Raw genomic sequence first — 8,877 nt, 5'->3', positions numbered from 1 at the left:
AATTGGCCTGAAGTCACCCAGCTGGCTTTCATGGCTGTGGTAGGACTAGAACTCACAGTCTTCTGGTAATTGGTCCAAATCACCCAGCTGGCTTTCATGGCTGTGGTAGGACTAGAACTCACAGTCTTCTGATAATTGGCCCAAATCATCCAGTTGGCTTTCATGCTTAAGGCAGGACTTTAACTCCCAATAACCTGGTGATTGGCCTGAAGTCACCCAGCTGGCTTTCACAGCTATGGTGGGACTAGAACTCACAGTCTTCTGGTAATTGGTCCAAATCATCCAGTTGGCTTTCATGCTTTAAGGCAGGACTAGAACTCCCAATCACCTGGTAATTGGCCTGAAGTCACCTAGCCTGCTTTCATGGCTGTGGTAGGACTAGAACTCACAGTCTTCTGGTAATTGGCCCAAATCATCCAGCTGGCTTTCATGCTTAAGGCAGGACTAGAACTTCCAGTCACCTGGTGATTGGCCTGAAGTCACCTAGCCGGCTTTCATGACTAAAGTGGGTCTAGAACTCATGGCCTGGTGCCTCAACCAACAGACCAAACTGGCTCTTCTAGATCAGCGGTTCTCAACCTATGGGTCGCGACCCCATTTGGGGTGGATCGACCATTTCACGGGGGTCGCCAAGCAAGGCTGTCCGCCATTTTTTCCCCCCTTTTCCGGCGGGTGCCTTATGTCCCTTGGGCTGGGCCAGCTAGTGGTCGGCCTGCTCCGTCTCTGCCGCTTGCCAGCTATGCCTCGGCTGGTGCAGGGGGCGGAACCACGCATGCGCGGCGCTCCCGGGCAGGGAAAGTCCTCGACTTATGACCGGTTGGGTAGTCCTCAACTTACGACTGGCTTAGTCCTCGACTTACGACCGGTTTAGTCCTCGACTTACAACCGGTTGGGGGTCGCGGCATTAAAAAGGTTGAGAACCACTGTTCTAGATCATCCTGTCCAAAGGGGGCACCTTCCAATGAGTGGACCTCAACACTGTATTTCCCAAGTAGGCAGAATTCGTATTGATGAACGAAGTCTGGAGGGGGTGGGAGAAGCAGTTATACGTTCTGTGATCCACCTGAAGAATTAGAGGAGGCTGATTGGGTTGGTGTTTTCCCCCCCCTTAGGGCCTAATTTTCATCCCTTCTTCAATTGCAACACAGTTTTAACTTAGGGTATTGGCTCCACCAAATCTCTGATTCATGCCATCAGAATTAAGCAAATTACGATGCAAAAAGAGAGCGACCCAGTATTTATCTGACAGAACACACTTAATACAAGTAGCTTCTGAAATCTTGAGGAACAGGAATCTTAATGGTAGGGCTCAACAGCAGCGAGAGTCTGGAAGCGAGGCTGAGACAAAGCGTAACACTTCAGGGTTTTTAACTGCAGATACACAGTGTAGATAAAATATGCAACGTATTCAACAAAGAAACGACGGCTTGGCATGTTCATCCAGGCATGGACTTCATCAGAGTGTGTTCTGCACAAAAACATGTTCACAGAAAAACAAGCCAGGTTGCACCTTTTAATTCTGCCACTTGAGAACTGCAGATTAGAAAGATATCTAGTTTTTTACACACACCCACCCACCCAAATCTTGGGAGAGAGGAACTTTGAATCAACCCACCAACCTATTTTGAACCAATCCAACTTTGAGTCAATCCACCAATCTATTTTGCACTATATGCCAAATCCCTTGTTTTCATTTTCAGAAAAAATGATTCCAATAAGCTGGCTTAGCAGAAGTAAAAAAACAAAACAAAAACAAAGCATCAAGGTAGTCAAAGGCAAAATGCTAACTTGCTAAAGCACTTAACTAGCCCGCTACAGGTAGTCCTCAATTTACAACAGTTCATTTACTGACCATTTGAAGTGACAACGGCACTGAAAAAAGAAACAACTTATGACCATTTTTCACACTTACGACCGTTGCCGCATCCTCATGATCACGTGGTGAAAATTCAGATGCTTGGCAATAGGAACTAGATCAACTTCAACTAGAGAAGCGAGAGGCCAAAATGCACCCTCCACACAAACTCGCTCCGTACCACACACGACCAAGGAAGAGTTTAGCAACACAAAACTGTTTATTATTTATTAAATGACACAAAATACCTAGATAACAGACTCACTCTTTTTAAAGGACATGTATTTACATTATTTACCAAAGAGACTCTCTGTACCCATCCACTTTTACTTATGAAGCGTTTGAAAATTGTTCGGGGTTTGGTATTTTGTTTGCATTGAAGGAATTAATGTGGACATGTCCTCTTTGCAGACCTGTGTAAATAGAACACTTCTATGCAATAAACAAGCACAATCTTAAATAGCCTACTGAAGTGGCTTCTTAAAAGAAACTGGATTATTATTATTTTTTTTCCCCTCCCGCTGCTGTCTGTTCCCTCCCTCCACCCGTTGCAAAGATATTCTTTCCAAAGAATGTGTTTATACAAAAAAGTATATTACATTTTTGAATGCTGCTGGACTCTTTAGTTTTAAACATTTAGGGAGGTGGAGGAGACGCTCTTTTGAATATATATATATATATCTATATATATCTATGAAGTCACTAAAAGTAAAAGTGGTATTTTTCCAATGCACAAAACCCTCCCCCCAAAAAACATTTTATTTTGAAGAAAATTAGAAAGACAAATGTTTTGCGTTTTGGAGAAATCGAGACAGGAACACATGTTATTAAACACACAGAAACGGGGCACACGTTAGACAGGTAAAATGAGCATCTGAATGATGAATAAAGGTAAATAAAACCACAGCTAAATTAACATTAACAATTGTCTGTTTCCTTTAAATTAACTATATGTACTTTGGCACCTTTGTGTATACTATAGAACAAATAAATTTTGTACAACACCTTTGCCATTAATTTCGAAACGATGTTGCTTAAACTTAAATCAGCAAAAAAAAAAAAAAGGAAAAGGGAAAAAAAAATCATTGTGTTGGATATAAAGTTTTTTTTTTTTGTTAAAAATCCTTCAAACTAAAATCAGCAGAAATTCCCATTTCATACAAAGGAGGCTGCTATAAATTGCATGCAACAGGGAAAAAAAGATTTTAAAAATTTATGGCCAGACAAGCTGTGGGTCTCTCCTTTAGCCCCCAGTGGGGGTGGGGGAAAGTGAAAGTATTTTTATATACATATCTATTATAAATATTTTTATGGCTCCATACAGCAGGCACATGATGCCAGCAGAAAAGAAGTTGCTGGCCGATATGGCTGAAAAATAACTACTATTCAGCATCACTTAGGGGAAATGATTTGGTGAACTGACTTACTATGAATATTTTATCCTCCTTACAGTCTCTTTATGGGAGAAAAAAAAAAACCCAGAATCACTCTATGATTGGAGAGGAAAAAAAAAAACACCCAAAAACAATTCCTGTGATGAATGTTGGTCTCCCTGAGTTCCTAGACACAGATGTGCCAGCAAGATGGCTTGCTAACCTATAGGAAGGGTAGACGCTCGTACTTAAAATGTCGTTCTTACGCAGGAAATATTCATTTTCTAGATGACCAGATTAAGGAGGCCATCGATGGCTAAATATTTCGTATTGCACTGGAGGTCTGTGCCAGGAAGGGAGAAGGCGGCTTAACATCCGAAGAAATTTTCAAACGAGAGAAGTTTGAACGAGTATTGGACGAGTTATGGAAAACCTGCCAATTCAGCGCTGAAGGGCTACAATTATGATTAGCACTGGATTTATCTGTTCAGAAAGGAGACACTCTTTTTAAAGAGACTGATAAAAACAGGAGTTTGGATGCGATGCACGCACACAGGATCTTCTGGCAGAAAAAACAAACCCAGTCTACCCACCGATTTGGTGTCATAAAAAGCAATGCAGGTAGGTTACTAAGAGGCTGCCGTGATTTAAAAACAGCGCTTGGATGATCTTTCATACCATCCTGATGGTCTCAGAATTGTTCATACGTAAAGAAGATTACCCTAGACATCGGAAGAGCTGCTAAGCAGCTCTTGGAATTTCCCTGCCGCTGGCTAGGGAATTCTGGGACTTACAGCCCTACGCTAACCGGAAGTTAACCAGGTGAGGAAAGGGTACCATTATGTTGGGAATCAATCCAGCCTCTCTAGGAATGCCCCCCTCCCTTTCCCCCCCAAAACCCAGCAGGACTCAAATGAAGAGGCATTACTCAGGCCGGTGTTTTTCAAACTTGTCAAGTTTTAAGATGTTGGACTTCAACTTCCAGAATTCTCCAGTCAGCAAAGTCCACATACCTTAAAAGCTGCCAAGTTTGAGAAACACTGGATTAGGTTACAACTCTCTTCCTAACTGTAGCTAGATGGGTTGGAGAGTGCTGTTTTCTAAATACTTGTTCAATTCTTTGTCTAATAATAAAAAATGTGCAGTTTGGCAGAAGTATAAAACCTCTTAATGTTGCATGGGGGGGGGGGATAAAACATCCAAGGCAGCAATCACATTACACCCTGACGTTCACTAATTAAGAGTTTCCTTCTCTGAAATAGCCAGCCTCTAAAAATCCCCCCCCCTCCGCAATTAACTCCGATATCGTGAAAATGTTTTATTTTTAAAAGTACTTACATTTGAGAATGAAGGGAGTAAGAGCAGTAGCAGCCTACTTCCCTTTAGCTTTTCCCAGTAATATTTGCACCGCAAATCCAAGCTATTTGAGGCAGGTCTTTTTCTCAACCTTAGAAAATCCAGAGGTGTGCTTTTCTTTCTAAACACCTACAGAACAATTTATTATGTTTAGGAATACGAGAGTGGCTTTTGATTCTGAAGACTGCCAATCCACACAGGCTTTGTTGTCCAATAAACAAACCCAATATTGTTCATATAGTGCTTAGAAATTTGCATGCAATTTAAGCCTCGTTTTTTTTTTTAAAAAAGGTTGTAACTTGGGGCTTCGTTTGCTTAATAAAATCGCTACACATTTTGTTTTTTCAAAATGGGAGGAGAGCGATGTGCTAAAGAGACTGTCCCTTTAGACCTGAAGGAACGGGTGGAATTAAAGAGACCAGATACTTGCTTACAATCTTCTGCAGTTCATACCAAATATCATGCAAAGAGTTCAACAGCATTCTTTGTAAAAATGTAAATACTACTCTTTAAACAGGCATGTAAAGCCACTGAAAAAAGACCACTCGACTATATTTCTTTCCCCCCTTGCCCATCATCCCATTAGGCTGCTTTCATTCAGTCATTGGTAGTAGAAAAAGGTTAATTTAATGGGATCAACAGGCTCGTTTATCCATCAGTAACCAAGAACATCAGTGTGCAGAAAAGGAAAAAAAGGCTCATTGTGTGTTTATGCAATGTAGTTGTACTGATTGGGGTTCTCCTTGTCTCTTTCCATGTAGTCTCTGTCAATTAAAGATTCTATTCTCTTCTTAAGGTCAGCGGGCTGAAAAGCAATACGAGAAGTCAGAAACAATCTCTGCATAAGGGAAAAAACAGATTTAAAAGAATCGATGAAGCACACATTTCACATCGGTATGCCGATTTTATCTGGTTCTTTTGGTAGGCCTGGATTTACACACTGAAATGTATCCGTACTTTTGATGTCTACAGAATGTGGACATGTATTTATGTCCACCTAGGTAAAGAACTACTTTTGACTTTATTTGAAATAGAAAGGTATTATCTTGAGAAAAGCCCCTGCCACTCTAAAACAAGGAAATTATTTAGCTAACCTGGATGCCAAAGTAACGGACGGTTTGATTTTCAAGAAAGTACTACAGGAAGCAAAGAATGGTTACATTTGCACAGAATTCTGGCTTATTAGTGAGTTTGCATGCTGGTTCTGCCAGTCTAACCAGTCTGGCTAGATCTTTGCTAATGGGCACAGCTAGCAGTCAGACAGCTCCATCTGTAGTAATTTCACTGAATGCAACCTAACTCTGGTTTGTTCCTATCAGGGGAAGCCAAAGCCAGACAGAACAAATTGTCCTTAGCTTTAGAATCTCTTCTGAGAATAACAACTCAAACGTTCATAGCTTGAATGAAACTCAGAATTAGTTTTGTTTCATCACTTATTAAGAGAAGCCAATGGACATAGTAGGAGCCAGTTTGGTCCAGTGGTGAAGGCCCAGGCTAGAAGATGGAAGACGGTGAGTTCTAGTCCTGCCTTAGGCGTGAAAGCCAGCTGGCTGACTTTGTGCCAGTCCCACCTCACAGTCACAGGGTTGTTGTTGTGAAGAAAATAGGAAGAGGAAGGAGTACTAGGTATCTTCACTGCCTTGAGATATTTATAAAAATAATCAAGGCAGGATAAAAATAAACAAACAAGGGGAACAGCACGTAACACGATGATGTTGATTTGCTGATAAGCCAAAATTATGAAGAGCTGTGTCTTAAACATACCCTCTACTTAAGAATTAACCCCAGACATGTGTAAGTGATCTACCTTTACTGGGAATTTCAGCTGGTTGTACACTTCAGAGACAAGCAGATTGTGGGTAAGTGTCTTGCGCATTTTCATGATTCTCACTATCGCGGCATCAATTTGGTACTGACGATCCTGGAAGACTCTCTCTGTAGTGCTCGCTTGTTCTTCTACCTGTGGAAGAAAAGAAAAAAAAACACAAAAAGTTTGGCCTCTGAAAAGCGAACAGGAGGTTAATGCAGCCTTTCCCAGCCTGGCGCCAGGAGATAACAATTCAAAAATCTCAGAAGGTGTCTGGTTGGAAAAAAGAGTGAATTAATTTAAATTATACTTCATTTATGTTTGGGATGCTTCATAGTACCAGTGTTTGGGTTTTAAGGGTATCTTATTTCTTTTAGACCGGTGCCCAAGGAATATTTCTGAAGGAAGTCTGAAAGGAAAATAAATTACCGTTTCCTTCATCTGGATCTGATTGATTTTTATCCGGAACAGCTTATGCCTGAAGTCGTCATTGCAAGTGAATTTGTCTCCATCTTCCACGTCTTTGCCTTTGGGACTTTTCGCCAGTACTCGGGCCTTGCCGCAGGCTAACGACTGGAGGGTCCGCCTTAGCTCTCCGTCCTCTGTGACACAGAGAGAAGACAAACACACGGAAAGAGAGGGAGAGGCGTGCACACGTCAGCATCTGAGCTGCGCGTGCTCAGACGTCACAAGCAGCCACCAATACTGACCTATTCCAGTTGCTTGTTTTATTTCTTCTAAGCTGAATTCTTCGCCTTCGTTAAACATGAGTAGCACTAAGGTCTGGAACAAAGACACCTGGAGCTCTTTCTTGCCCTGCCGGGAAGAAAACAAGAATTGAACAAAGCCACGTTGGGTGCCTCTCATGGGGTGAAATACTTGCTTCAAGATTATCTGTGCCAGAGTACTTGCAGAGATAACACCTGTAATTATTGCTGTCATTATCACGACACGAAAGGTCTTATAATCTATGTCAGCATTTCTCAACCTTGCTCTCTTGAGGATGAATAGAATAGAATAGAATAGGATAGAATAGAGAAATGAAGAATAGAATAGGAATTAATAGAATAGAATGCAGAATAGAATGTAATAGGAATTAATAGAATAGAATAGAATAGAGTAGGAAAGGAATTAATAGAATAGGAATTAATAGAATAGAATAGAATAGAATGGAATGGAATAGAATAGAATAGAGCTGGAAGGGACCTTAGAGGTCTTCTAGTCCAACCCCCTGCTCAGGCAGGAAACCCAATACCATTTCAAACAAATGGCTGCCCAATCTCTTCTTAAAAACATCCAGTATTGGAGCATTCATAACTTCTGGAGGCAAGTCGTTCCACTGGTTCTGTGTGGACTTCAACTCCCAGAATTCCCCAGCCAGCCATGACAGTTATATTGGTACTGAAAAAGTGACTTACATCCGGTCTTCGCACTTATGACCATTGCAACTGCCTTGCTTAGCAACAGAAATTCTAGTCCCCATTATGGTCGAGGACTATCTGTGAAGCATTTAAAGTTCAAGGCAGCTGAGTAGTTTAGGGACTCAAGTAAGGTTTGCTTAAAAAACATTCTGGTACGTCTTTCAAAGCTGCAAAATGATTTCCACGTATGGGAAAAATCACCCCAAAGCAAAGGTTACCTCTTTAAATTCAGCTTTCAATACACAGTGTCCTAATGTGGATTGCCACTGAAGTTTCCTGCCACTGTGTTTTCCCAGATAAAAAGTCTTAAATATTTCCTGCAGCTTCACCATCTAAACAGAATGGAAATACAGATTTTAAAGATAAAACAAACCTATTGCTGACTTATTTTATTTTTTCAATAATAATAATAATAATAATAATAATAATAATAATAATAATAATAATAATAATAATAAAGTTGGAAGGGACCTTGGAGGTCATCGAGTCCAACCCCCTGCCCAGGTAGGAACCCTACACCATTTCAGACAAACGGCTTCTCTACTTCCTTCTTGTTTGACTCAAGCTGAACCTATAATTGCACTTTTTAATCCGAGTGCCGACTTCACTAAATGATTTCCATACCGGCATTTTATAACAAAACCAATTAGATTTACGTGGTCACCTTCGGTTCCGAATTGTTAGTTTCACTGAGTGAAAAAGGGGAATCATAACCACACTGACAAAGTTTAATTATTAACTATGGCATTACTCTCCTTATCTGATCCTTGAAGAATCAGAGAATTCTTCCATTTCAAAACTACAACTGTCTTACCTCTGACGGTAGATGGACCTCCATAGGCACGTACGTAGGCCAGTAGCCCATAGTCAAGATATTCACGGTGAGTTCAATGTTACCGGGGACATTCTGATTTTGCATATACTACGGCAGAATCAAAGACATAAAGAAGGACCGTTCAGAACTACAAGCACATTTGCATTATTTCCCCCAAACTATTTAGAAAGGAATTCTTTGGGTTTCCCTCATTTGATTCTTGACTGGGAAACTGGCAAGGTCACCAGAGA

General features: G+C 40.9%; 1 protein-coding gene across 1 annotated transcript in view; it reads right to left on the bottom strand.

The window, feature by feature from the left end:
* Positions 1-4,880: 4,880 nt before the first annotated feature.
* The window catches only part of CUL4B (cullin 4B), a 19,381-nt gene continuing 15,384 nt past the window's right edge, over positions 4,881-8,877 (bottom strand). The window contains exons 14-19 of the mRNA XM_015831890.2: positions 8,627-8,734; positions 8,031-8,144; positions 7,102-7,207; positions 6,821-6,993; positions 6,392-6,544; positions 4,881-5,389 (exon numbers count right to left, since the gene is read on the bottom strand). Of these exons, the coding sequence (XP_015687376.2) occupies positions 5,294-5,389; positions 6,392-6,544; positions 6,821-6,993; positions 7,102-7,207; positions 8,031-8,144; positions 8,627-8,734 (750 nt within the window). The 3' untranslated portion in view covers positions 4,881-5,293. The remainder of the gene's footprint in view (positions 5,390-6,391; positions 6,545-6,820; positions 6,994-7,101; positions 7,208-8,030; positions 8,145-8,626; positions 8,735-8,877) is intronic.

Source organism: Protobothrops mucrosquamatus, unplaced genomic scaffold, assembly GCF_001527695.2.
Source record: "Protobothrops mucrosquamatus isolate PMUCROS unplaced genomic scaffold, P.Mucros_1.0 scaffold_286, whole genome shotgun sequence".
NCBI classification, from domain to species: Eukaryota; Metazoa; Chordata; class Lepidosauria; order Squamata; family Viperidae; genus Protobothrops; species Protobothrops mucrosquamatus.
This window is presented reverse-complemented; position numbering and strand designations above follow the sequence as displayed.